Raw genomic sequence first — 26288 nt, 5'->3', positions numbered from 1 at the left:
GGGTTATTTCGGAATTTTTAACTACCTGGACAGTTTATATGTATTCAAGATTTTTCTATGAATCCTTATGTCACTGACCTCGGACGAAAAAAGACTTTGGATCCTTGGATGTCTATTATAAAATTTTATATAAGTTTTTGTATTTGATATATCATCTTATTTTCCTACAAAATAGAGATTAGTATATTCCCCCAGCAACGATCGCACTAAAATTAGTTGTCTCAGCTTTCACCTCCAATTTGACAACAACTTTACCCCCTGTCGCAGCAAGCCTAGCTAAGACACCGACTTTGCCGCCCCATACATCCTTACCAAACAATTTCAAAATGTGAGACGTTGCATCACTTGGAACGTAATCCGATCCATCTAATGGCATAAGGTTAAAAGTTGTTCTCAACTTAATAGCAGCATTCTCAAGGTTATCGACAGACGATAAAGTTACAACAGTACTTTCGTAATTTGGAAGTTGATCATAAATTTCAGTAAAGTTTGAGTTGTATGATGGGAAAGTGAAATCACCTACTTGAATCTCTAAGTCATCAATTTGATATTCATCAGTCCAACCCTCATCAGCGGGATCGATGTTACCTTCATCATCTATTATATCCTTGTTTGTGTAAGCTACAGTGCTTCCAAAGGCAGCGAGAAGCTCATCGTTCTCGATACCTGGAGTGCTGAAAGAAACATAAACGATGCCTGTCTGATCTGGCCTTAACTCGACTAAAGGAACTATGAAGTCTTCTTCATATAGTTCATTATCTGGTTGAGCTATCACTGTAATATCTTGTAAAACCAAGCGAGGCAAAGTGTTTGTAATGTTGTATTGCAAAACCATCTTTTTTGATTCAATAAAAAAGTGCTTTACGACCGTAACAACGAACTCATTTTCTTTATCAGTCAAATAAACTGGAGTCATGGTAGATTTGGTTAGCTTACCATAACCTGAGAACTCAGGAATGCTTAATACTTCTTGTGCATACTGTTGTTGTTTAAGAAGATCATTGGCGGTATCATCACTCTTGACCTGTTCATTTTCATTAGCAGATAGGTTTTGAGAGTCGTTAATCTCCGCTGAATCGTTATTCGTTGATTCCAATTTCGATATCTTTTTAGTGTACTCCATAGATTTCATCTCTTCCTTGGAGAGAGCAGGAACTTCATTAATATCGAATTCATGATCAAAATTAGATTCGTCATTCAAATAATGTGTTAACCTACTTTCTAATGAAGCAAGGTCGTACCTAGTATCAGATACAATTAATCTTTTTTGGTTGCTATTGATAAACTTTAATGATAAAGCTGCTCTATCTCTGACTTCATCGTCGACGTCATTCAAACACCTTCCCAATAAAATTTTCAAATTCTTAGCAACACTTCCACCGCATATAATAGCAAATTTAGCAAGTGATATGACGGCAGAAGATCTCACAATAGAATTCTCCAATACCAATCTATTGTAGATATGTCTGATATAATACGATGGATTCAGCGTATATGGACCCTCGTCTCCGAGCAAATGCAAAATTCTGACTAAGAGCTCGGTGAATTCACAATCCTCAATAAATTCGCACAAGTTCATCAATATCAATTGTTTCGCATTGGCATCAGGTAGAAATTTACTCAAGTCAAATAGCGCATCAACAATGCAAGATTTAAGTTGCAAAGAACCATCGTCTCGAAGCAAATCTGTCAAGAAAGAAACCAATTTTTTATGCTTGGCTGGGAATTTCAATGCCAAGTTTTCAATTGCTTCAATAATGACGATTTTAAAGTCCTCAGTTATGTCATCCATCAAAGAAGTCATTTTTGAAATCAACCTATCAACGTTTTCGCTACCTTCAGAACCTGTATCAATAGTACCGGCACCCATAGTCTTCAACAAGGTGGTGATAGCCAATGTAGAGATTGATCTATTTGAATCATTGATCAAATTTTCTAACTCTAAATTGACAACCATGATTTTCTCAGGATGCCTGGAAGATACCTTATTTATCAATCTTATAGCAGAGAATCTTGTTGCTGTTCTGGGAACACTAAGTAACTTCTGTAAAGTGTTAACAACACCCATAAATTGCTCATCTTTTATCAAATGCTGTAAATTCAAAAGAGACTTACAAGCCTCCAATTCTACCATATCACTCTTATGTTTCAAAAAGCCAGCCAAAATAGGATACAAGTGATTAAGTAAAGACTCATCATCAATCAATATTTTATTGATGTATCTTATTAACTGGATGATAGACAAAGAGTTTTTCAAAGTAGATCCCTCAGACAAGGAAGTTATTAATTTCATCAATGCCATTTTATCGTGATTTCTTAAATGATACAATAATCCCAAAGCATGATATTGATACATGTAAGACGTGGAGGGCAAATTAGAAGTAGAACTTCCATAATATTCGTGAAGCTGAAATTGATTTGCTGGAAATTGCTTAAAACTTTGTATAGTCTCCAAAGTTTCATTTGTGAATCTCTTAACGACATCCTTTGCGATTGGTAGTAAGTGGTAAGAGGAGATCAATGCAGCGGAAGATACTGTAGGATTCCTATCAACAATAGCGTTTTTAAATAATCTTTCCAGTGCCGACACGGTTGAAGGATCCAACACTTTTGACAAAGTTCTGATGGCGTTAGGTTTATAAACCAAATCCCCACTTTGTATATCCTTCATGATCGATGATGTTACCATCAATATATCCTGAGACGTTGATGACAACTCTTTGATTGTCAAGTAGACTATTTGCCTCAATGAAACATCTCGGTGCTGAAAAAGTTTAGATATAGAGAAAAATAATGTGGTAGACTCCTGAGAGGGAAATGTCTCACCATGATATATTAATCTCAATAATTTGCCTAATAACTGACGGCATCTTTTGGCATTCACGGGAGAAGCATTGAACTGCTGTAAACAATCTTGGAATACTGCCATTTTGTCTGGGATTTCTCCCGACGCAAATTGCGAATCCTGTTTCTTATATAATTGAGTTGACATACTGGACTGCTTCCACCCTCTTATAACGTATTTACCAAATCAGATTCCAATGCCTAGTTTTGCTTGTTGTTGTCGATCCCTTTTCATCGACGTGTTGGTTCGAGAGTGAGCTCGAGTTTCTGATTTCGATTATGTAAGCAGTCAATCGGTAAATTTGAAAATTTCTAAGAAAGGAATCTGATATACTCGAGGGTATTAATGATTAAGAAGAATGCTTGGAGTTATATCTGCTACTAGCAGGCAGATAAGGAGAGTGTTGGTGACACCAAGTTTCTCAAGGATAGTTCCCATAACAGGAAATGCACAGTACTGGTCTTCATTATTTCAACCGTTGATCTTTAACAGGGGATTCAAGGTAAGAACATCCGTTAAAAAGTTTTGCAAAGATTGCTATATGGTAAGAAGGAAGGGTAGAGTTTACGTGTACTGTAAGTCAAATGGAAAGCATAAGCAAAGACAAGGTTAGAGGCAGATCAGAGAGAGTTTTTAGCATTTTCGTGCCTATGTTTATAGATTAAAATATATCTTGTAAATACATGATAATAAGTATTCAGATTGATTGATTCTTGCTCCGAAAGATGTAGATATATTATATTTCCTATTTTTAAAGTCAAACCTATACGAATAGAATTTCACTAGGTATCAATTTATATTGACTAGCTGCTCGTTTGGTCTGTGATTCGACAGCGAAGCTGCATGTGCAGCAGCTAACTTGACTGCTCTAGTGGTTGGAGTTTGAGAAGAACGTAAGTTATTATATGATGATCCTCGAGGGTTAATAGGGCGTTGGTTGTTCCATGACAGCCCTTGTATCGCTGGTGACATTTGCGACGTGGGCGAGGGAGTCACAGACAGGGAGGAAACCAATGCATCTTGCCAGATTGAATTTAAAGTCGGGACTATTTCATCTTTCTTGTCCTGAAAAAGCGGCGAAAATTCATTAAATGAATTGTTATTTTTATCTCGGGTACTTAATGATAACAGAGGAGACTTTGAACTCAGTCTTGATTTCAATACGTCAATTTCATTTTTACTCCTCGACTTTTTTTCAAGCCTGCTTAAACATTCGCCTACTGGATTCAAATGACGCCTCACATTTAAGTATTCCCTATTTAACCTTTCATATTCTGTTCTAGATTGAATAGAATTTTGGTGATTTTGTATCATCATAAATAAACCATTGATGTTCGTCAGGCTTCCATTTTCTGGACCTCCAGTGAAAGCTTCATTTGTGGTTGAATGCTGAGGTGCTGGTGTCATTGCCAACATGTTCTGAGAGGTGTCTCTGTTGGAAGCAGAACTCTGAGAGTAGCTGCTTGGGAACATCATATTGCTCAAAGAAAGTGTGGAAAGATTCGGTATATGACCTTCACTCGGAATATCCATCAATGAACTTTCTCGTTGTAACCATAGTCTTTGTTGTGTTCTTGTGTCCATATTGTTTTCTGATTGGAAAGAGTGTTGTTTATTCAAGAAATTTGAAAAATTTGTAGTATTACTGTCAATATCATCAGGCCCCAGACCAAAGTGTTTTTGATAATTTTTCAACTGTTTTGGATGCTTCTTGGATGATAAGTACTGAGAATTTGTCCTTTGTAAATTGCTAAAAATTGTTTGATTTGGTTGATATGAGTTATTTTGATTGACAGTCTTATTAGTTACAACTGGTTCTGCGACATTATCAATTGGCTTTGCCTTAAAAGAGATACCAGTCAAGGATTCTGAATTATTAGGGCCCCCTATGTTTTCACTGTGAGGTACAACAATACCATTACCGTTATAAACATCATTTTTAGATCGACTATTGCCGCCCTTTCCTTTATCTAGTTTTTTCGTCAAGCCTGTAGATTGTGATAGTAAGAATGATCCGCCATACATGTTCTGAGTTTCATCTATTGAGCTCTCAGTTTGGGCTGAATTTTTTCCAATTAGTTCGCCCTGAACCACTTTCTTGCCCTTTTGTGGATCTTGAGAAGGAGAGGTGCGGTTATCTAAACCCATAAATGTCTGGTCTTTGTTTGGTGCATTCATTATTTGAAGATCATTATCATTATTTTCATACGATTCTATCTCACTAGAACTTGGAACCTCTTTTCCTGAAGAAAGACGGTTCTCAGGTGATTCTGCGATATCATCTGCTAAATTTCTATCATTTTGTTCAGGCTCTAATGAGGTATTACTCTCTTCGTCGTTTTTCATGTCCTCGTATTCCTGACTATCGGGGTCATCGTCATTCAAGCGCATGATGGCCTTACCCTTTCTTCCACTTGTACGTAGACCAGCAGTCGCAGCCCCGGTAACAGAAGCTCCAAATAATCCCTTTAAGGATCCACTGGACTTATTCAGTTTCAAGGATTGGTTTGAGGTGGTCTTCAGCAATGGTTGAAGACCCGACAATTTCGTGAAAGATCTGTTGCTTCTTTTAGCACCGCCTCTGGAATTGGTTCGAAGTAGCATGTCAGTCGATTTGGATCTTCCCAAATTGGGGCGTGATAGTACTCCTGACGTACCACCAGGGGCGGACACTTTATTCATTAATTTGGTATGTGACAGTGAACGGCTGTGTACTTTACCTTTGGAATGACTCTTCTTGAGATGTTGAGGAACATGCAAACTAGAATTTGATTGAGCCTTCGTTCTCCCCCTTCCACCATCTAATACAGAGGAAGCCAGAGAAGGATGAGACGACATCTTGACCTGTTTTTCTATCGTCTACTGCCAACTCCTCTAATCTGATAGATAGCCTTTAATTTAAGTATTTAACTTGATGTTATTCTCTAAGTATATGCAGTATGTTGAAAATTTAGATCCAAGCTACTGTCACACTTAGCTCGAGACTTCATTTACAGAGGACTACTCATAATAATAGCGTATAGTATTATTAAAACAAACATTTTGCGTAAATTATAAGTTACCTAACTGCTGATGAAGTTTGTGCTGTAATATAGATGAAATAGGACTAAATACTAATCTAAGAGGTTGATCATGGGGAGATTCACTCGGTATTCATATCCCCTGAACTGTTCACTGATGTTTGATCATTAAATGTTGCATCCGACAGGTTCTGGATCGAGAAGTCCAGATTACCTCTAAATCCACCTCTTCCTCTACCTCTGAATGTACTTCCTCGTCCACGGAAAGTACCTCTACCCCTACCTCTGCTTCGTCCTCTAAATCCGCCTCTGTATTCAAATCGCCTTCTTTGGGTATTGTTTTGTGACTCTTGGCTAACTTGTCCACCAAAAACACCTCTTCCAAATTGTCTGCCTTCTCTGAACCCAGGATCTAGGTCAATTTCCAAAGTTTGGCTATCGAGATAAGTTCCCTTCAAGTATTTCATTGCGTTCAAAGATCCATCTTCCGATTTGTAGATTATGAAGCAGAATCCACAAGGGGTTAATTTGTTTCGATCCAATCCCATTATTATTCTATCTATTGGACCACATTTCAGGAATAATTCATGTATTTGTTCCTCTGTTGTGAAATGAGACAAGTTTCCTACGTATATAGTCTTCAGGTGAAGGGCCCTTGTTAAGTTTTCAAAATTTTGTCTTCGAATGGCCTTTTTAATCAAATACTGTGATGGTTTGTCTAGCCTTTCAGCAGAATGCTGGTAATTTTCTTCTATCAATTCCATGTTTAGGTGCTTTAGTAATGATTCTGGTGCAATTTGTATAAAAAAAAAGTAGTTCGCTCGAAATGTTTTCTTACTCTAATTGAGATTTGATATTGAACTTTTGAAAGCATTAAATTACTCATAGAATTTTAGCATGTTCAAATCAGTCTTCAGGACAGGAATTCGATCCTCATATGATGTCCTGGAGAATCCTCTGTTTTCTTCTGATGCATGGAAAGTTTACCCAGCTAAGCATAGGTCCCTGGGAAGAGCGGTATCGGTATTCATCTTTGATAAGTCAAAGTTTGAATCTCAAATTCATAGAATGTGTCTGTCTATGTCAAGCAACAATCCCAAGGTGGTTATAAGTAATTGCTATGAACTTATCAAATATGAAGTTACCCAGTTAAGTAAGCTAAAGCATCCACAAATATTGACTGTTTTTGAAACACTTGAAGAAACTAAACTGAAATTTTTATTTGCAACGGAACCTGTGAAAGGAAGTTTAGTCACTACTGACTTGGCTAAGTTAGACAACTTAAGCATTCAGAAAGGATTGTTGGAAATAGCGAAAAGCTTGCAATTTTTACATAATTACTGCTCCATTATTCACTTCAATCTACAACCGTCTTCCGTATTTATTAATACACAGGGTGACTGGAAACTAGCAGGATTCAGGTTTTTAAAAGATCTTAAAGAGATCCTGCCCCTGGAACGCCTGAACTTTTTTCTCATGCATAATTCTTCCTTGGTCCCCTTCAGTAATCTTAATGTCAATTATACTGCACCAGAGCTTTTAATAGATAAACAACTGATTCTTGATCCAGGAAATGATATATGGTCTTTGGGATGTCTAATATTTTATCTTTACAATAAAGGTGAAGCTATTTTAAACTGTTTTGACACTAATAGCATAAGTGATTATAAAAGTGAGTTTAAAAGATTTGAAAACAAGTTTTATAATCACAGACCCAGTGAATTAAGGTATTTCTTAAAAAATGTTCCTGACAAGTTATACCCATTGTTCCCTCAAATACTTGCACGTTATCCTAATGAAAGGATTACCATCGATCAATTCATCGATTCTGACTTTTTCCAAGGTAATCTTATAAGAGCTATGCTTTTCATTGACGAAATATCTACAAAGACACTTGAAGAGAAAACTATCTTTACTAAAGGTTTGTCAGAAGCCGATTCAGAAGGGAATAGCTTGATATCTCAGTTTCCCGATGGATTTAATGTACATAAACTTTTGCCTTTATTAATTGATTTGATAACTAAGGAGCTAAATTTAGCAAGCAACAGAAACTTGGATACTTTGAATGAGTTGTTGATTACTAACTCGTTGACCGTGGTTTTCAAAATTGGGTCAACTTTATCCCGTTTGACTTTCCAGGATGTTATATACGAATCACTCCTAAAGGATGAAGTGAAATCTAAAGTCCAGAGCGTGGGTAAGAAGCTTTTGAATTGTTCAGTGAGAACAAGGATGACGTTAATTGAAAATTTGGAAGTTCTTGAGTCAAAATTGAACGATCGACTGCTAATAGATCTAGCGAAAAAGTTATCCGATTTGGCTCTTAATTCTCCTGTGGACACAGATAATCAAGAAGATCAAATTAAACTTCAAGAGGTATATTTCAAGAAACTACCTGGTGTAGCTGGAAAATTTGATTTCCCATACATAAAAAATAACTTGTTCCCATTGATATGTCAAGTGTTCAAGACAACGACGCTGCTTTCTGTTAAAGTTTTGATAATAGAAAACCTTGAAATGCTCGTCAGCCGAAAAATAATTGATAAGATCATAGTAGAAGACCAAATTCTACCTCTCTTGAAGAATTTAAAAAGCAGGGATAAGCGCATTGTGGCCCCAGTTTTGAAGTTTTTTGTCAATTTGAATAAGTCTGATCATATTACCCTAAGCATCGAAACATCAGTTGACTTTATATTGTGTCAAAGCTTACTTTTGGTTTTTGGATGTCATGGGTGTACACAAGAAGAATTTTCTCAGTTCATGAGCTATACTCGCCAAATTGAAACCGCATTAATGGATCGAAATATAGAAAACTTGCCTAAATCATCGAGTCAAACGACCAAGAGTGGTGATATGAGCTTTTCGAAAGTAATCAGTGGCCAAAACTTGACTGAAGGTAAAAAAGATGATATTTTAAAGGTACCAAAAACAAAAAATATATTACAACCGATTAGAACACAAAGTGATAGTCAGCAAGGTAGAAAAACTCAGCTATCTTTTGGTTCCACTGGATCCAGTTCCCAGAATGCCTCCGTTTTACGGACCCTTAGAGTTTCCAACGATAACAGAGATGATAAACCAAGAGACAATGAGGCGCCTAAACTCAATCCAGCATTTAATATTAAGCCTCAATCTAATTTTCAACAATTACAACTGGGATCAAACAGTCCAAGCTTCCCTCCGGGATTTAATTCGCATTTAATTCTATCTCCAAGTAATAAGACAAGCAATACCAACGGGCCGAAAAAATCTAGCGATATCTTTGACCTCATATAATAGAACTATTGTATTAATCAAGCATTTTTCGAGATACCAAGCTCCATAGGTTTCGAAGCCAGTACGTTGGGTATTCGTGGGTTTCAAACGATGTAACCGCAAAGGTTAATGAATATTAAGAGAATGGAAAAGAATTTTATCCTCCTTATCCAGATATAATATTTTGTTTGATGAGATCAATTAAATAGATCTCAAATCAAAAAAGAGAAAGTTATATGGGTATCCTTTCACTAGTTTTTATAGCTCCTGACAGTGAGTATATGAGATACAAGGCCAGCAAGAACATAGTTTTCTACATATAGTATTTTACAATATATAATTATTATGATGTAGTAGATAACGCTGCATAAATGCGTATAATTCTGTCCGTAAGACTCTAGTATTGATAGACACAGCATTTTCGACTGAACTTTACAAGGATCAATTAGGTAGCAGTGGCTACTTTTGTGTGTGGTCGTCCATTAATATGGAGATTAAAAACACGGAATTGAACTTCACGGATTTGTTAACAATATCGCATAATGTGACATTTAGACAGCGAACTTCTTTTCATGATTGCTCATTCGACTTTCTAACAAAGTTTTAATTTGCTCTTCCACAATACACATCGGATCAAGAATGGGATATCCAAATATCATTAAAGCAGTTAACAGGAAGTTAACTCCAAATATTGTTACCTCGTCTTGTCCATTTTCAAGGTTTGACAAATTTAATTTTGGCGCACGAATGGCGCTTTTGAAATATGATAATGAAATTTTAGTTTGGTCGCCTATCCCCTTTGGAAAAGAAGTAGTAGATGCCCTTAATGTTCTCAATGGAACGACGGGCAAGGAGGCTGAATCGTTCAATCTCAAGTACTTGATTATTCCAGATCGTGAGCATACCTTAGCTGCAAAATCCTTCAAGAAGGTCTATCCGAGCTTAAGCATAATTTCTATGGAAACAGTTGACCTAGGAGATGTCAAAATCGACCATGTTATAACTTCAAAATATGGGAACAAAAAAATTGACAAGAAAGTTTTAGAGGAAATTGGAATCCTGGACCCCTTTATAGTTAACAATTTCGAATTTGTTTATCTACCATTTCATGCCAACAAGGAATTAGTCTTGTATGATAAGAATTCTAAGATTGTCTTTGCTGCTGATATAATTTTCAACTTGGGGGTTCGAGGGACAACAAATAAATCCGTTACATTAGAGCAGTACTCACCTGAGACTGGCTACACTAACTTTAATCCTCACCTGGGCTGGTCATACTTCACCAGATATCTACAACCATACAGTAGTGTGGGAAATTACTTAGCTAGGTCCGTCATGAATACCTCAAAAAGTTCCGAGGGACTTAAAGCTATCGATACATGGGATTTTGACACCTGGGTAATGTGTCATGGAAATGTTCTTGAAAAAAACGGAAAGCAGGCTTTCGAAAATATTTTCCATTCAGTTTTATGATTCTTTATATATTATATCCTCTTTCTTTTGAGACTCCTTCAATATGACAATTAACATGTATCGTGATTTCTATGTTATCATTGGACCGTAGTGTGTACAAAATTCCCATCCTCATCGAAATCTATATAAAGGTCCGAAATCTGGGGGGCCTTCTTGCCCCACAAAATTTTGCAAATATAACAAAACAAGATGCATCACGAATATTCAGAACCAGAAACTCTTGTGAACTCAGAAGCAACTAGTACCGTTGGTGTAGATGATAAAGAAAGTTTGGAGGAAGCTTTGCTATCGAGCTCAAAGTTTTTAAACTATCGAGAATCGTATGAAAGGCATGCTATCAAAAACCCACATAGTGTAATTGAAGAACACTTATATCCAAATTTTACTGGCCAGACTTTAATGGGAAGGGACAAGGTCAATTACAGAGGGGATACTTTCTATTTCATAGACGAAAAATATTTCAAATATGAAGATTTCAATGAAGTTGATGGAGAAAATTTCTCCGTAACTTTTTTGCACTTAGGGTCAAAGTTATCTGGTCATACTGGGATAATTCACGGTGGCCTCTTGGCCACATTTTTAGATGAAATGACATGCAGGTTAGCATTTCAAAATATCTCTTCGAAGAAAGGTGTCACTGCCAATTTGAATATCAATTATAGAAAGCCATGCTTGGCGGATAACTATGTGATGATCAAGTGTTCGATAATCAAGAAGATAGGGAGGAAATGTTGGGTAAAGGGATGTGTTTATACCGTAGATTTGGATAATGCATGTGATATTGAGGACAACGAAAACTTAGCTGCAGAATGTGAAGTTTTGGTTGTGGAGCCTAGATGGGTCCACAAGTTAAGCAATACAAAGTGAAGACAGTTCACTTACTTTTTTTTTTTCTCAATATCAAAACGACTTGTCAACACATCTCCTCTTTCAATTATGTAGTCAGCAGTATTTATTTATTATTTATTATTTCTTAACAGTTCATTTATTTATAGTTTATATATCTATTCATAATCCGGTCTGCTTTTTAGCTCGCAAGCTGTCTGTACCTTTAGTTTTATTCTGTCCAAGCTCCAACTTTGCACTTTTAGCTCCAAATTGAATTGCTCTCTTTTGCTCATCTCTTACCCAAGATAAGTCTAAATAATCCGCTAGTCTCCGAAGCAAATATTTACGGATATATACCTTTGATTCTTTTACTTTATTCTTTTTATCGATCAATTGTTGAAATCCGAATGTAAGTTTAAGATTGGGCTCCACCGAGCTCATGACATAGTTGACAAAATCAATATCCAAGTAGGGATATCTAAGTTCCTTTCCCCAACATGCCATCACACGATCATCTCTCCCAAGATTTCGGTGATGAATAACATCAATGTCGTACCGTAATGATTTAGAGAGATCTAAGTATCGGTCATTAATCTCTTTAGATGTTGAAGTTGAAGATACAGAATTAAAGATCGCCTCATGCCTAGAATAACCTGCAAATAATTCATCAGCTCCCAATCCACTGAAAAGCACCTTTGGATCAGGAGTGCTGTGTGTTTCAAGTAAGATATATTTCTTCTCTTCTGCCAAGAATAAATCATAGTCCACGTCTTTGTTCTTCAAAGTCATTTGTCTTCCCTTGCATTCACTGGCAAAATAGAATGCAATGGCGATAGACAAATCCATCTCAGTTGCCGAGGGATACATCAAAGAAACCACACGTCGCTTATGAACCAACCACAGCTCGTAACTCACGTCAACTTCAATAAATTTGATGTCAAGTGACTCTGAATTATATTTTTTACATAAGTTGAACCAGGATTTCTTGCCTAATTTTCTATCAGGAGAATCAGAAGGGGTCAGGTTAGACCTTGGGTGCTCAAATGCAACACTAATCAAGTAAATAACACTACGAAACCGACATTTTCTTTGGCCATGCATATCTTGAACACACTCGCTTAATAAAGAGGCTAGAATGGTACAGTCCAAACCTCCAGAGAACAATATCCCGAAAGAATGATCATTGCCATCAGTCGGATGAATTGTATCTTGCCTTAATAAACATGATGCTTTAAGGTTTCTGTATAACTCTTGCACTTTACAATTAATGTGATCTTCGCTTATACTTGAATTATAATCCAACGCAGTTCCTCCAATGGAACTTCGAGACGTGGACTGCGATGCTATTGTGTCATAAGCAATTGCTGTTAGTTCAAAAGTTTTCAAGTCATATTGATACATTTCATTTTTGCACTCTTGAAACATTGAGTTGTCGTTATCAGGAGGCACCGAACAGACAATAAAGTCAGGTTCTAATGCATAAACTAGGGATCTTTTACCAATGCTATCCCTGCCAAAATAACACTTCATTTCTATCAAATCGAGTAGAAGGATAGCAAACTCTCCATCTAACTCTCCAATTGTACGTAAAATCGCATCGCTTCTTTTTCCGTGTTTCAAGTTTTTCTTAAGCAAAAGACTTATAAACTCTGTATCATTCGTTCTTAAGCAGTCTTCATTGTAGAGCTCGCCATTAAACTGAACAATCCAAGACTCGTCAATCACAGGTTGCGATGTGAAAGGTCGTCTAAGCGACAATATTGAAGAAAAGAGCTGGAAATTGATACCATCTCTATAAAATTGCAAGTATTTTGTAAAATCTGGACCTCTAGATGCCACTTTACATATCAAATTTTCGAAATTCAGCTCCACCTCATCAATTTTTTTTGTTTCGTGCTCCTCACTGGTCATATTGCTTATCTGTTCCTCTATAATGATACGTTTTTTTTCAAGTTCAGCATTGTTTTTAATGTTATTCTTAAGCACAATAAGCTGATTATGCAATCCTCTCAATTCCTCTAAGTTTTCAATCTTCCTTTTGTCTACCTCAGACAACTTCAATCTCTCCATGTCTCGCAGTATAAGATTATCTCTAATATATTTTACATCACTAGATTCACATGTTAACCTATTTTTCTCATCGCTTTCCAAGTTATCAAAACACCGTGGATGGTCAGCCTTATTCCTATTTATAAGACAAAGTATTCCGCACATTTCATGGTGCTGTCACTTGGATGAAAAAACTACCCAAAACAGTTCGCTTCGAGTAAAAGGTAAAACGCGATGAGCGTCGTAAATTTACATCGGATATCGCGAGTAAGAAAGAGTTTCAAAACAAACCAAAACTTTACCGGCTACGTTTACACCAAGAAAGATAGAATCATGCTAATATGAATAAGAACAAAAGAAAGTCACATTATGGAGATGTGCAGATAATCCTAGGGGAGCCATTACCTTTACCTTATAAAATAAACAAAGAAAACCCAGACGTTCATGAAGAAGAGGAGGATACAGCAGTAGATACGAAGGAGTTCAGTGAACCAATCCGCAGAAGATTCAATCAACAAATAAATAAATATAGACAAGTATCTGATATTAAGGACAATACCCAACTGGAGGGCTCTTTTATATCTCTAAGGAAGCCTCGACCACTTCCTGTGCAAGAAGTGCCGCAACTGCGCCGTTTTCTGGCTAGCGACGAAATCGTATCAACTGAACCACTTCAAAAATCACAGGTATCCCGACAGCTTGACATGATCGCATCAATTGAAGAGCAAATAGAGAGACTAAGAAAGAAAGTCTCGTCTGGTGACTCTCTCATTGATATGGATGTCCTAGAAGATATTGAGGGCAGGTTAACGGATATAAGTGAAACCAAAAGTAAGAAAGATGAATTGAAAGAGGAAGACCCTGGCAAATTAAGTCAGTCAATTGCTGCATCATCTGAAGAATTGCTCCATGAGCTCGAGAAGTTACAGAATTACAATGAAAAGCTCTTGGCAGCATCAAAGCCAACTTTGTTTGAAAAGTTTCTGATATCAAAGGTGCATGTGGCAATTTTTGTTGTTGTTTGTTTCCTTTTGACTTCTTCTTTCATGGTGTCGGGGCTCAATTATGAATATTGCTATTATTTTTGCTGAATACTTCATCTCTTTATTTCTTCATTTCTTCATTGTATTATATTCCAAAGATCTATGTGTAACATTAAATTAATATACAGACGGTGTAACTTAATTGATATATACAAGTAACAGGCTACTCGTCGTAGTCATTTTTTGGAGGAGCTGCACCTTCACTCCTGAGATACAAGTCAATAGCTGTCGAAAACGCAGCAAAACCAGCACATCCCAATAGCGCCGCTTGAGGACCTGCTTTGATTGATAAACCGGCCCCCGTGATGCATCCAGCAGTCATGCCATTATATATATCATGCTTTGCTCTCAAGCTCTCAATGGAACACTCCACTCCTGAAAATACAAATCCAATATAGCCAAAGTTCTTTGCACTACTCCATGACCTCTTTCCCATATCTGAAAATTGAAGTTTCATTTGTTCCTTCAATGGAAGTTGACTAATACTAGTTACACCTGACGTTCCAACTGGGACATCATATGCCATCGAGGCCATAAAAAGACCAAAAAATCCACCCAAGAAGAATCCTGATCCACCTGCCATTGCAGTCTTACCTGGACAAGATTGCATAAATTCAATCATCTTTTTAGCACCTGCTTCTGCTTGTTCCTCCTGAGTCATCTGCGAAAGAGGCTTTTGGGGCCCTTGTCCTCCACTAAAGGTGCCAAACATTATTCAGGCTTTATCTTCGATGAATCTTAAGTTATAGTCTGGATTTTAAATTTTTTTTTTTTTAATTTAAATTTTTCTCATTAACATTATTTCTATACTATTGAGAAGTACTTAAGAGATTTAAATAAATTTTATTCTATAAGTGTTACCATCTAGATGAAATTCTAGATTTTTCTTCTAATAACTGTTCATTCAAGTTTCCTGACTTAATTGAATCCTTAAGTCTCTTTACTAGATCGTCGGTAATTTTAATCTTGCCCTTCGTTTCTTTATATAAATCCTTCAATATTTGCTTGATATCATTTCCTTTTTCCTCTTCCTGAGCTAGAAGGAACTTCTTATACTTCTGCAGGTTTTTGATCTGAATCCTAACCAAGAATTTGTCCAAATCCTTCTCAGATACGTCAACAGTTGGTGCAAACACAAGACGACCCTCCTGATTTACTAAAGTTCGCTTCCCATTCAAGATTGTGATAGTCCAGAATGTCTCCCCTAGCCCAAACTTCTCATTCGTCTTAGTGTGAGGAGTGAACTGAAAAAGTGAAAGGTCGCTTACAGTTGGAGATATGCTAGGCTCCCATGTAGTTTGGCTTGCTGAAAAATATTGCGTATTCGCTTTAAGTGAGAAAGACTTGGCAATTCCCTTCCTTGCACCAACACTTTCCGGTAACGTCTTTGAAGCTGCGCTAATGCTCGAAATAATAAATACCTGAGTCGAGACACTAGGCTCGGCCATATGATACTCAGGATAATCGCCTATCTGAGTCTCCGAGAATTCATATGGATTCCGTACGATATCATACCGTTTAGTTAGTTCAAAGCAGTCTAAATCAGGATTAAATGTTATAATCTTCCCATTTTTATCATCTGACACCAGAAGTAGTATGCAAGGGCCAGTTAAATCATTGAGTGAGTTAGATGTTATCCATCCTGTGGCATTCTCCAAACTTTTATGCTCTTCTTCAGAATCTCTGTTAATTACCTCATCTTCAGTTTTGACCTTCCTTTTTTTCTTTTGCGGCTTGTCTCCCTTGAAAACTAGCTTTCCCATTCGCTTGACTGCTCAGTGCTGAGCCTTAAAGAGATCTGAAATTCACTATATTGGTTTTTAAGTTAGCAATACGTGCACGTTAAACTTTGATTCCTAATGTCCAAGATTGCCCCACGATATATTCGCAGTTAGTGTCGCACAGCTGAAACGAACTTAATATGATATCAACCTTAGAGGACAGGATCTACAGCAGTTGCTGGTGACATCGACTTGAGGCATTAAACGTCGGAGATAGCCTACTAGTAAGAAGATGTGTCGAAAACATCGAAATCTTAATAGCTTTAATGTCAATGGCCCAGAGATTTAAAAATCATGTCGTATATTAATTCCCGATATCTCAAGACTGAAGAAGTGCCCTTAAATCCAAGTCTCATAGATTCTTGAACCTCTGTCTAGAGAAATGTCAGAATAGTACGTTTTGATACATGTTGCGCAATATGCTAACCCACTTATTGCTTTTAGAGTCATTTCTTGACCCCGAAAATAATGGTATCGTGATCAGCAAAGGGGGGAGTGACTATATTCTATTGGGGAAAATGACGGGAGAATATTGTCCAATGACTACATTTATAAGAAATGAATGCATTCTTTCTTTCTCTATCATTCTAATTTCTCTATTATTGAATAATAACTCTATTAACCTAATTAATTAATTAATCTAGCAAATAACTATATCGTATCAATATTAAGGGTGCAAAATGACTGCTAAAAAGAATAAACAGACTAAAATATCTCTTCCGTTGGACTTAGAAAACTGTGAGAAGTTGGAGCATGTTATGCCTCCTCCTAAGAGCAGGTCTTCATCTATCACTTCTATTGAATCCAATGGTACTGTTGAGTCATTTTTAAAGCCTCCTCCGATGAGGGACTTTGACGATTTGCATGCTTTTGAATCGTACATTAGAGACGAGACATGGGATAATGAATTCGATTACTGTCACGCCCATTTGAGTTACTATCCTCCTTTCGTTATGAAGGAAATTCGTAACAATATGGATAAAATAAAACCCACTATGAACAAAAATTCAAGAAAGTTTAGAAGGAACTTGCAACACCATGTCAAAAGGCATTTGATGGCTGAGATGGCCAAATGCTCAGGTTATGAAATGGACTTTAATAAAATTGGCATGGAGGAGAGTCCGAATAAAATCACCTGGAAATATGAGGACTCTGGTCTTCATGGTCTTCCAGAAGAAGAAGAAGACTTATACGGAAGACACTGGAAGTTAATGTTAGAAGTAAGTTGTAATAATGAAAGTCCATTAGTTGAGGTCGATTATAGGGCTATGCCGATAATGTGAACTCTGAGCTATCAAAGCTAAAAATTCTGTTTACGAACTTACGCTGTTATGTGTTTATGTGTTATGCTCTTTATCTATGATTGAATGTTTTATGTTAATTAGAAGTATGTGTAATATGCCTCTAACTTCTTGCCAAGCTGTCATAGTTTGGTGTTGGATTTATGTACGTATTCATGTATCTCGGAAGGTTCTTACCAATGAACTTTAAAATCTCTTGAGCCTCCTGAATTAAAACTCCTATACTTAAAGCATCCATGGATGTCTGGCTAATTAAACCGGGCAAAGATACAAATAAGCGCAAAAAATGAATCAATCCGTAGATCTGACTCAAGCTCTTTTCTCTAGTTACGCCGTCCTTAAGGAGATTCAAATATTGCAACCTCTCAAATTTATATAGCAATATCAAGCTCAAAGACTTATTAAAGTATATCTCCAAACCGTTTAAAATTTCATGAACTGCATTCATATTATCACTAGTCTCCTTTCTGTATCTTTCATATTCACCAAGTATTTTCGACACGGTATATTCACATGGAACTTCTATTAACTGCCTGTTTTTAGTTATGAATTCCCAATCGTCGACTAACAAATATTTCAAGTCCGGTTCAATTTCAATCGTGATCTCTAACTTCAGACTATCTTTTTTGCGCTTATTCTGAGGCTTTTCGGATCCTTGTCGTTTCTTGGTATTCTTTTCGTCAGCATTACCACTGCTTACGGGAGCTTCCTTCTTTGTTACTCTCTTTTTTCTGGTTGATTCGTCCATCTCAGCCTTTATTCTTCGGTTCTCTTCGCTATGTTCGAGCAACCGCTCATCGGTTACCCATTCATCCCATTTGGATTTCCATCCATGGTAATGTAGAAAATACATATTGACGTTCAACATTTCCTCCTTTAACTTAGACCCTTCCAACGACTCTTGTTTCCCTTCAGCAATTTCTATGTACGACTTGTTTTTCTCATGAACTTTTAGGACCTTGGCCTCATACATCAAGGGTCCATGGAAAGCATAGACAGTAGAGCCGGGTTTAAACTTGTCCATGTTCTTATGTTAGTCCACCTTATTGTTCTGCTGTATATGCTCTGACGACCGTATTCTCAAGACGCAAATTGGAGCCGCGTTCTTTAGTCACAACAAGCAAAAAATATGAATATGGGAGACTCCCTTAAACCTATTATAACCTTTAGCAAAATAAACGAATACCTCTTCTAAAGTAAGTCAAGCCTACCTCTTTCTACGACTTACACTCTGCCGCGTTTTACTGTAAAAAACAAGGACCTTTCGTAAACTTCTCCATCAAGTTCGTCTATTTCGAAGGCACTGCACAAAGTACTTTTTTAATATATTGAAGAAATTGGTTAATTGATAACAATAATGCAAAAGTGATTGTCATATTGTTTTTTACTAGTTCTATCTTTTAGCCATTAGAGACTGTAGAAGGGTAAAATTTATTACATCGTTTGGAAAGTTAGATTCTTTTATCCAATCTTTATTTTAGTGAATAATATTGGGCTAAGAGAAATACAAAAAAAAACTAGCAGATTATAACAATCAAAATAATATCGATGCCATGGCTCAATCAAATTCTTCTAATATAGTCGGAGTCCATTATAAGGTTGGGAAGAAGATTGGAGAAGGATCGTTTGGAATAATTTTTGAAGGTATAAACCTTTTAAACAATCAACAAGTTGCTATAAAGTTTGAACCAAGAAAATGTGAAGCGCCGCAGTTGAGAGATGAATATCGGTCGTATAGAATCTTGAGTGGTGTAAAAGGGTTTCCCCAAGCATATTTTTTTGGTCAAGAAGGTGTTCATAATATATTAGTTATTGATTTATTGGGGCCTTCTTTGGAAGATTTATTCGATTGGTGTGGTAGAAAATTTTCGATTAAAACGGTAATCCAAATTGCAAAGCAAATGATAGAAAGAGTAGAATCGATCCACGAACACAACTTGATATACAGGGATATCAAGCCTGATAACTTTTTGATTGGAAAACCAGGCACACCAGAAGCAAATCAAGTGTACATGGTAGATTTTGGAATGACCAAGCAATATAGAGACCCTAAAACTAAGACACATATCCCTTATAGAGAGAAAAAGGCATTAAGTGGAACCGCTCGCTATATGTCTATAAACACACACTTAGGTAGAGAACAGCTGAGACGAGACGACTTAGAGAGTTTAGGACATGTGTTTATGTATTTCCTACGTGGCTCGCTTCCATGGCAGGGATTGAAAGCACCAACAAACAAGCAAAAGTATGAAAAGATTGGGTTGAAGAAACAAACTACTTCGATCAATGAGCTTTGCTACGGATTTCCAATTCAATTTGCGCAATATTTGAAGTATGTTAGAAATTTAAGATTTGACGAAGATCCTGACTACAATTACTTAACATCATTGATGGACAAGGCTTTAATATCAATTGACGTTAAAGAAGATCAACATTACGATTGGATGGATTTGAATAACGGAAAAGGGTGGGATGCTGCTTTGAATAAGAAAGCAAATTTGCATGGCTACGGAAATCCGCATCCTCCGCAACCCCCACAAAAGAAGAACGTTTCAAACTCAAGAAATCTATTGCGAAATCTGGCTTCTGGTAGTAAGAATTTAAAGACATCGAGATCAAAATCACACTCAATATCCTATGGCAATTACCAATCTATAACGCAAGATGGAGCAAATTATCCTTTTCAAAATAAACAACCAGGTAATCAGCATCTTAATCATTCTCACGACTTAGTACCTGTGAGAGACAATGGTGAATTACACTCAGAGAATTCTAGTTTTAACGAAAGACGGAAACGTGAGAGGGGGATCTTGCGATACATATTATGCTGCTGTTACTAATCTTGTTTTTTTGAAAGAATGTCATCGCTTTCTTAATAATCCAATAATAAGATTCAATTCTCCGTTAATTAATTTTGTTTATTCCAGTTTCTAGATATGAAATGAGCCACAGCAAGCAGCAAGTAAATTAAATGTTGCTCTTTTCATTAAAATCAATAGATACAAGTTTATATTTAATCTGTAAGAGCTATTTAAATATATAAGCTCATTATCAGCCATCAAGAATTGAACAAGAGATAGTGCTCTGCCTTATTAATCTTCAGAAGCGACACTGCCCTTACGAGCTTTTGCAAGCATTTCTTCGGACATATCAGATGAATCAGATGCAACACTGTTCATTCTTGCCTTGTTCACATCGTCAATCTTATCCATGGTGTCTCCAAAGCTTTTCGAGGTCGGTAACCAATAGTCATTATTTGTTCCGTTTTTATGATAATTGTAGTAACTTCCAGTATTTACCTGAGAGCTAGACTGATAGTGACCGGAAGACCTACCTCCATGAACTGCTGTTCCTATTTTATCGAAGAAGTTATCAAATAAACCTCCACCCATTTTAAAATAATTTAATATACTACTACAAGAAAAGATAATTGGTAGAGGGGGTTCTTATAAATACTGAATCCAACTCCGCAAGCATCTACACATAATCATTTATGGATTATTAATGAAAGTGTGGAGATTGCTCTTGCTTTTTTGTGTTTCTTTTGTCTAATAAGAGGAGTAGTTTTTGATCATCTGCCTATCGCACGGAAAAAAGCTGTTTTCATGATAAATGCAAATTTAGGATTCAGCGCAACTCTAAAAGCTTTAAAATGGTAGAATAAGGTAGTTTAGCTATTCGTGGATAGATACAAGCAATATGTAAGAATTCAAAAAATTATATTAAAAAGGCAAACGGTAGTAGTATAAAAAAATTAAGTCAATTGATGATATATGAAAATGACATTTGGAGATCTACTCTTGACCAAAACCAACAGTTTCTTCTACTGCAAGTGTCAATTTCTGCTTTAAGCTTTCATAAGTCGTATATGGTGGTAAATCAACTCTATTGAAACATGTGTGGGACTTAGGTAATTGATTTGGTTCACCAGCTTTTTCGATGGTAAACCTTCTCGGTCCATCAGAACCTTGCAAATCTTTAAATCCATTGACTGGTATTCTAGAAGTACCCGTAGTAAATTGCAATAACCTGGCCTTTTGCTCAGAATCCCATTCCTTGATACATCTCCAGAACCACTGTATGACTTGATCGCTTTCTTGGTAGCCTCTGTAATCAGTATGTTTCTTCCAATCATCAACATCGATCTCAGCCAAACCACCTATTAACAACTCTAGCTCCCTTTCATCGAAGACGTTTACTAATTCTTGTGGAATCAATTCATTAAAGCCATCTATGAATGCTTTGAACTGTTCTTCGACTCTCTTTGATATTTTCCACTCAGAAATTAATTCAACGTATTCACGTTTATTTTCTTCTGTTACTTCGATATCTTTCCCACCGGGCTTCAAATCTACTTCAACTATTTCTCCAAATCTCTCATCCTCAGCACTAAAGGTAAGATCAAGAACACCTGTGATGTCGTTATCCAAAATCCATTTCAATGACCGATAAAACTCTGCGTCAACTCCCTCCATATCTTGCAACACAACTTTCTTGTTAAGCATCATTTTATACAAAGCGCCGACAAAGAACGCATCTAAGAATCTTCTGTGGAAGACACCCAATCCAACAACTCTGCCAATAAATTTGAAATAATTTAAATGCTCTGGGTTGATTCCTGAATTCGGGTTTATCTGCAATGTATAGTTATCATGAGATGAATATTCAAAGAGACAATAAAAGGGATTAAACATATCATGAGACAATAAGAAGAAAAATTCTCTTGACACTCCACCATAATCTAATCCTTCTTCACCATCGAATTTAATCATCAATCTCTTCTTTAAGTCCTCAGGGGTTTGCCTCATTATCTCTTGATAGGAATCTTCAAATATGTGATCTCTCCTCACTTTAATATGGCATTGACCTGGCAAAATTCTCAAAGCAGGTTGAGATCTGAAGTATATCACCTTCCTTCTAAAATCACGCTTGTACTGTGGAACATTCTGGTCTAAAGACGAAGGTAATCTTGGATCATCCCATGTAGTGGTTTTAGTGTTATGGTCAACAAAGTAAACTCTAGCAGTGTTGGTCAATCTCATTTCCCAACCAGAAGGCAAAGGTCCTAGTTGACTAACTGGTTGCTGCTGTATGGTAGTATTTGGACCGAACGTACGAATATATTGTTGTCTTCTAGGATCAACCCAAGTAGTAGTTCTTGTGTTATGGTCAACAAAATATGGTCTTCCTTCATTAGTAAACCTTTGCTCCCACCCTGACGGCAATTCACCAAGTCCATTAGTTGTAGCTCCAGTAGCCGCCATCGAAACCGCGGCAGCAGGACTAGTAGGAGTAGTTCCACCCGTTGAATTGACGGTTACGTTGCCACTAGTTGCACTGGTCCCCATAATAGGTGAGCTCGGAGTTTCCCCTGGTAACGTCCTTCCTCTATGCTGCCTTCTTTCAGCTTCTGTGGCATTTTGTCTCTGTTGTCCTCTTTCTGACTCGGACTGATCTAAAGCTGGCCTCTGCCAGGTAGTAGTCCTAGAATTATGGTCGACGTAATATGTCCTACCAAAATTATCAGTTCTTCTTTCCCACCCTGGGGGCAATCTACCATACTGATCTTCAAATGAGGAATACTGCCTAGACCCTTGAGTTGCCGTTGTATTATTATTACTTGAAGTACCCCCGGTTGCACCAGCTGCTGATCCATTAGAATAAGAAGCCGGCACAGTAGAGTTTGCGCTAGTCGCTTGAGAGCTGGCCCTTCCTCTGGTGTCATGAGAAATAACAACAATAATCTTTCCACTAACTGCCAAGTTTTCATTGGACTTTTTCAAATCTCTTGTAATAGTTTCCTCCGAGTTTGGTAATGAAACATCAATCACATCACCAATGCGCACATTAACGACACCCAAGAAACCTTGATCCTTTTTCTTGAATTTCTTTTGATCAAATACTTGAATAACTAATATCGAATCTTCCAAAGCATTAAAAGTAAATGACTCATTCCAATAAGGATTTAATGTTTTCTTTGCAGTCTTAGTAGTTTTCGTCTGCGATCCATCCACAGTTATCACTGCAAAAGGGTCAGGTTGACGAAAAACATCCCTTTTATATAAAGACTCAGCTGCAACAACTTTTACGACAATCGGAGTACCTCGGGAAGTCATCTTTGATCTATTCTATAACCTGGAAAGCCAATCTGTATTACCAATTTCAATAGTACTCTCTTTTTAATGGCACTCCTAAAATTAACGTTCCTTCTCTTTTACTCTTGGATAGCTTGTTTAGATAATATTCGTTAACAGGTTTTATCTTTTGAAACGACAGAAGTCAAAAAAAAAAATGAAAAACTTAATCAAATCAAAAACTTAAATAACTTAAGTAACGTATTTTCTCTATCTAACTTTAACTTCTCAATAACAACTCCTTAACTTTCAATAGTTCTTTGGTTTATAATTATTAAATCAATTAAAGTGATTATCCGAGCCAACCACCCTCGTATGTATTGAATAAGGTATTGCTTCACTCAAGTATCCCTTACAACTATGATGACTTGGTTTCTTTGAAACGGATAATCTGTGTGAATTATAATATTCAGCTCTCTTTGGTATCGAACTGATCTATAACCCTTGCAATAGAGCTAACCTACTAAAAGTGATTGAAAATCTTCCTATATTGATAATCACAGCTGAGGAAACAAAATCACCCATGTCGGATGAATCACAAACTGAATTGCGCCTTATATTCATCACGTGATTTTTCTACATTAATGCTACACTGGCTGTTGTACGTTAACAGAAGCTATATGTGATTCATTACTATTCATTGGATGGTCTTATGACAGATGGAAAATATGTCACTAGATAATATGATTACTTTCCGAGGCTAGAAGACGGAATTCTCGAAGTTCATTGCGAAGTTGAAGTCCAAGGCCAGAGATAAGCTCGGAAGAGGTTGATGAAGGCGTATCTTTGGAGACGCTGGAAGTTCAACGTCATTATTGTCATCAAATATTGTGGGGTTTGTTGATAATGATTCCATGGAGTCATTGAAGGCATCAGAAGAAGAATCATGGATAGAATCAACAAGTGAAATACCTGAAAAATTTTCATGTTCTATTGCAAACATGTCTGGCATTTCGAACACAAATGATTCTTCCTCAGATATACTATCCTTTTCTTCTATAACTGATGTTTCGGAGGCCTCATCACATGAAAAATCTTCATGTTTGGCATGTGATATAGCAAGCGGTTCGATTGGTAAATTGATCGTTTCCGAAGACGAATTAACCAACGTAGTATTGGATGTTTGTTCTGAGGCAGCGAGAAGATCAAGGTTTTCTTTGCTATAGTAAATATTTCCATGACATATGTCTTCGACGTTAATAGTTTCGCAAATACGAGAATGAACGCCAAAAAGTGCCGAGCTATCAATCGAAAGAACTTGTGGTTTATCTGAACCCTCTGCATTAATAGAGCACATCCCTGTAATACTGCAATTAGAGGCTGGAAGCAATGTTCCACATTGTCTTTGGTTTTTTATGCTCTCTAACGAATTTGTGATAGGGTTGAAATTCACACTTTGAAAACCTTGATTCAAGCCGCATTCAGTCAGCTCCATTGCTGTGTTATCTATTGAAGCAATATTCCAGTGAATAATATTTCCGTGTCTCCCTCCAGTGAATAAATCACCGTTCATCCACTCCATCTTACATACCTTATCTGGATATCCATGTAATGTAGCAAAGTGGTCCTGCTTCCTTACGTCCCATAATCTGACTACGCCATCGTTATGGGCTGCAGCGCAAACATTCTCATCTTCCGGGTTCCACTTTATTAAAGGTGATCCTAGCCTGAGTTTAGTTGCGTTTCTAATAATTGCTGAGGGAACACTGAACTTCGGCTCTCTCAAGTCAAAAAGCGAAACTCCAAATTTTCCACATATCCCAACAAACTTGTCAGTATTTGGAATAGTGTCAACGTTTGACAAGCCGTAAATTGAAGCAATGGAGGCCGGGCGTGGTCTCAATTGTGTATCTAATCCGTTAAGATCCCATAAGAACAAATTATTATCGTAAACCGACATTAAGTTTTCACCCACGAAGTTCAAACTCTTTATAGCAGTAGAACCATGCTGCTCAATTGATGAGCTTTTGTTAATAGATTTTAAATGCTTTCTATGATTAAATCTTTTATATATTTCCGCTTGATCGTCGGGGTCTTCGCTGGTTGGAACTGAAACCAAATGAGCATAGCCTTTACTGTTTCCCGTTATAATTAATCCAGGTGCTTTAGGGACCCACTTGAGGCTATAAATATGAGGCAAAGTAATAGTACTTTTGTGAGACAAATAAGTATCCTGAAGATTCAAATCATACAAAAATAAATTGGAACTCTCATTTCCACTTGCAATCGCAAGACTAGTGATGTCTGTCGTATTACTACTGACATCCATCGAGGTAAGGTTCATATTGCTGTCGGGTATTCTCCAATAGCTCGATCTAAAATTTAGATTATTTAATGAACAGGACCTGTTGGTGACCTCCTTGTCTTTGTCACTGTTATAGTTCAAGAGCCAAGAGGCTATACTATTATGAGCAATTTTGGTCGATGTGTCAGATAAAGAATCGACTTCTTTGTTGTACCGCCTGATAGCGTTCTGCCTGAAGAGCATTGTAGGCTCATAGTAATCAGTCATCTCTATCGTGCGTTATCTTAGAGCTATTCTTAAGTTTCACCAAATGT

General features: G+C 36.9%; 17 protein-coding genes across 17 annotated transcripts; 7 read left to right on the top strand and 10 right to left on the bottom strand.

Annotated features, from left to right (window-relative positions):
* Nucleotides 1-178: 178 nt before the first annotated feature.
* SEC21 (coatomer subunit gamma) lies at nucleotides 179-2992 on the bottom strand (the record flags this gene model as incomplete). Its single annotated transcript, XM_062953353.1, has 1 exon — nucleotides 179-2992. The coding sequence occupies one exon, from the start codon at nucleotides 2990-2992 to the stop codon at nucleotides 179-181; it is 2814 nt and encodes a 937-aa protein (XP_062810164.1).
* A 211-nt stretch (nucleotides 2993-3203) lies between these two features.
* On the top strand, nucleotides 3204-3458 carry PRCAT00003424001 (mitochondrial 54S ribosomal protein bL36m; the record flags this gene model as incomplete). The annotated part of the gene is made up of 1 exon (XM_062953352.1): nucleotides 3204-3458. The coding sequence occupies one exon, from the start codon at nucleotides 3204-3206 to the stop codon at nucleotides 3456-3458; it is 255 nt and encodes an 84-aa protein (XP_062810163.1).
* A 176-nt stretch (nucleotides 3459-3634) lies between these two features.
* On the bottom strand, nucleotides 3635-5683 carry TCO89 (Tco89p; the record flags this gene model as incomplete). Its single annotated transcript, XM_062953351.1, has 1 exon — nucleotides 3635-5683. The coding sequence occupies one exon, from the start codon at nucleotides 5681-5683 to the stop codon at nucleotides 3635-3637; it is 2049 nt and encodes a 682-aa protein (XP_062810162.1).
* A 304-nt stretch (nucleotides 5684-5987) lies between these two features.
* Nucleotides 5988-6629, bottom strand: PRCAT00003422001 (uncharacterized protein; the record flags this gene model as incomplete). Its single annotated transcript, XM_062953350.1, has 1 exon — nucleotides 5988-6629. One exon carries the CDS (start codon nucleotides 6627-6629, stop codon nucleotides 5988-5990), a length of 642 nt encoding a protein of 213 aa, XP_062810161.1.
* A 133-nt stretch (nucleotides 6630-6762) lies between these two features.
* PRCAT00003421001 (uncharacterized protein) lies at nucleotides 6763-9141 on the top strand (the record flags this gene model as incomplete). The annotated part of the gene is made up of 1 exon (XM_062953349.1): nucleotides 6763-9141. One exon carries the CDS (start codon nucleotides 6763-6765, stop codon nucleotides 9139-9141), a length of 2379 nt encoding a protein of 792 aa, XP_062810160.1.
* A 618-nt stretch (nucleotides 9142-9759) lies between these two features.
* PRCAT00003420001 (uncharacterized protein) lies at nucleotides 9760-10593 on the top strand (the record flags this gene model as incomplete). The annotated part of the gene is made up of 1 exon (XM_062953348.1): nucleotides 9760-10593. One exon carries the CDS (start codon nucleotides 9760-9762, stop codon nucleotides 10591-10593), a length of 834 nt encoding a protein of 277 aa, XP_062810159.1.
* A 189-nt stretch (nucleotides 10594-10782) lies between these two features.
* On the top strand, nucleotides 10783-11460 carry PRCAT00003419001 (uncharacterized protein; the record flags this gene model as incomplete). Its single annotated transcript, XM_062953347.1, has 1 exon — nucleotides 10783-11460. One exon carries the CDS (start codon nucleotides 10783-10785, stop codon nucleotides 11458-11460), a length of 678 nt encoding a protein of 225 aa, XP_062810158.1.
* Nucleotides 11461-11601: 141 nt separating this feature from the next.
* On the bottom strand, nucleotides 11602-13635 carry PRCAT00003418001 (putative asparagine synthase; the record flags this gene model as incomplete). Its single annotated transcript, XM_062953346.1, has 1 exon — nucleotides 11602-13635. One exon carries the CDS (start codon nucleotides 13633-13635, stop codon nucleotides 11602-11604), a length of 2034 nt encoding a protein of 677 aa, XP_062810157.1.
* A 176-nt stretch (nucleotides 13636-13811) lies between these two features.
* On the top strand, nucleotides 13812-14561 carry PRCAT00003417001 (uncharacterized protein; the record flags this gene model as incomplete). Its single annotated transcript, XM_062953345.1, has 1 exon — nucleotides 13812-14561. The coding sequence occupies one exon, from the start codon at nucleotides 13812-13814 to the stop codon at nucleotides 14559-14561; it is 750 nt and encodes a 249-aa protein (XP_062810156.1).
* Nucleotides 14562-14676: 115 nt separating this feature from the next.
* Nucleotides 14677-15225, bottom strand: TIM22 (translocation channel protein; the record flags this gene model as incomplete). Its single annotated transcript, XM_062953342.1, has 1 exon — nucleotides 14677-15225. One exon carries the CDS (start codon nucleotides 15223-15225, stop codon nucleotides 14677-14679), a length of 549 nt encoding a protein of 182 aa, XP_062810155.1.
* A 145-nt stretch (nucleotides 15226-15370) lies between these two features.
* Nucleotides 15371-16276, bottom strand: PRCAT00003415001 (uncharacterized protein; the record flags this gene model as incomplete). The annotated part of the gene is made up of 1 exon (XM_062953341.1): nucleotides 15371-16276. One exon carries the CDS (start codon nucleotides 16274-16276, stop codon nucleotides 15371-15373), a length of 906 nt encoding a protein of 301 aa, XP_062810154.1.
* Nucleotides 16277-16974: 698 nt separating this feature from the next.
* Nucleotides 16975-17577, top strand: UCF1 (Ucf1p; the record flags this gene model as incomplete). The annotated part of the gene is made up of 1 exon (XM_062953340.1): nucleotides 16975-17577. One exon carries the CDS (start codon nucleotides 16975-16977, stop codon nucleotides 17575-17577), a length of 603 nt encoding a protein of 200 aa, XP_062810153.1.
* Nucleotides 17578-17698: 121 nt separating this feature from the next.
* Nucleotides 17699-18619, bottom strand: EAF3 (Eaf3p; the record flags this gene model as incomplete). The annotated part of the gene is made up of 1 exon (XM_062953339.1): nucleotides 17699-18619. The coding sequence occupies one exon, from the start codon at nucleotides 18617-18619 to the stop codon at nucleotides 17699-17701; it is 921 nt and encodes a 306-aa protein (XP_062810152.1).
* Nucleotides 18620-19148: 529 nt separating this feature from the next.
* On the top strand, nucleotides 19149-20435 carry PRCAT00003412001 (casein kinase; the record flags this gene model as incomplete). Its single annotated transcript, XM_062953338.1, has 1 exon — nucleotides 19149-20435. The coding sequence occupies one exon, from the start codon at nucleotides 19149-19151 to the stop codon at nucleotides 20433-20435; it is 1287 nt and encodes a 428-aa protein (XP_062810151.1).
* Nucleotides 20436-20687: 252 nt separating this feature from the next.
* On the bottom strand, nucleotides 20688-20987 carry PRCAT00003411001 (uncharacterized protein; the record flags this gene model as incomplete). The annotated part of the gene is made up of 1 exon (XM_062953337.1): nucleotides 20688-20987. The coding sequence occupies one exon, from the start codon at nucleotides 20985-20987 to the stop codon at nucleotides 20688-20690; it is 300 nt and encodes a 99-aa protein (XP_062810150.1).
* Nucleotides 20988-21389: 402 nt separating this feature from the next.
* RSP5 (NEDD4 family E3 ubiquitin-protein ligase) lies at nucleotides 21390-23711 on the bottom strand (the record flags this gene model as incomplete). The annotated part of the gene is made up of 1 exon (XM_062953336.1): nucleotides 21390-23711. The coding sequence occupies one exon, from the start codon at nucleotides 23709-23711 to the stop codon at nucleotides 21390-21392; it is 2322 nt and encodes a 773-aa protein (XP_062810149.1).
* Nucleotides 23712-24429: 718 nt separating this feature from the next.
* On the bottom strand, nucleotides 24430-26241 carry DSE1 (Dse1p; the record flags this gene model as incomplete). Its single annotated transcript, XM_062953335.1, has 1 exon — nucleotides 24430-26241. The coding sequence occupies one exon, from the start codon at nucleotides 26239-26241 to the stop codon at nucleotides 24430-24432; it is 1812 nt and encodes a 603-aa protein (XP_062810148.1).
* Between the last annotated feature and the right edge of the window lie 47 nt (nucleotides 26242-26288).

This window comes from Priceomyces carsonii (assembly GCF_900007245.1).
Source record: "Priceomyces carsonii strain CBS4050 genome assembly, scaffold: Debaryomyces_carsonii_scaffold_3, whole genome shotgun sequence".
NCBI classification, from domain to species: Eukaryota; Fungi; Ascomycota; class Pichiomycetes; order Serinales; family Debaryomycetaceae; genus Priceomyces; species Priceomyces carsonii.
This window is presented reverse-complemented; position numbering and strand designations above follow the sequence as displayed.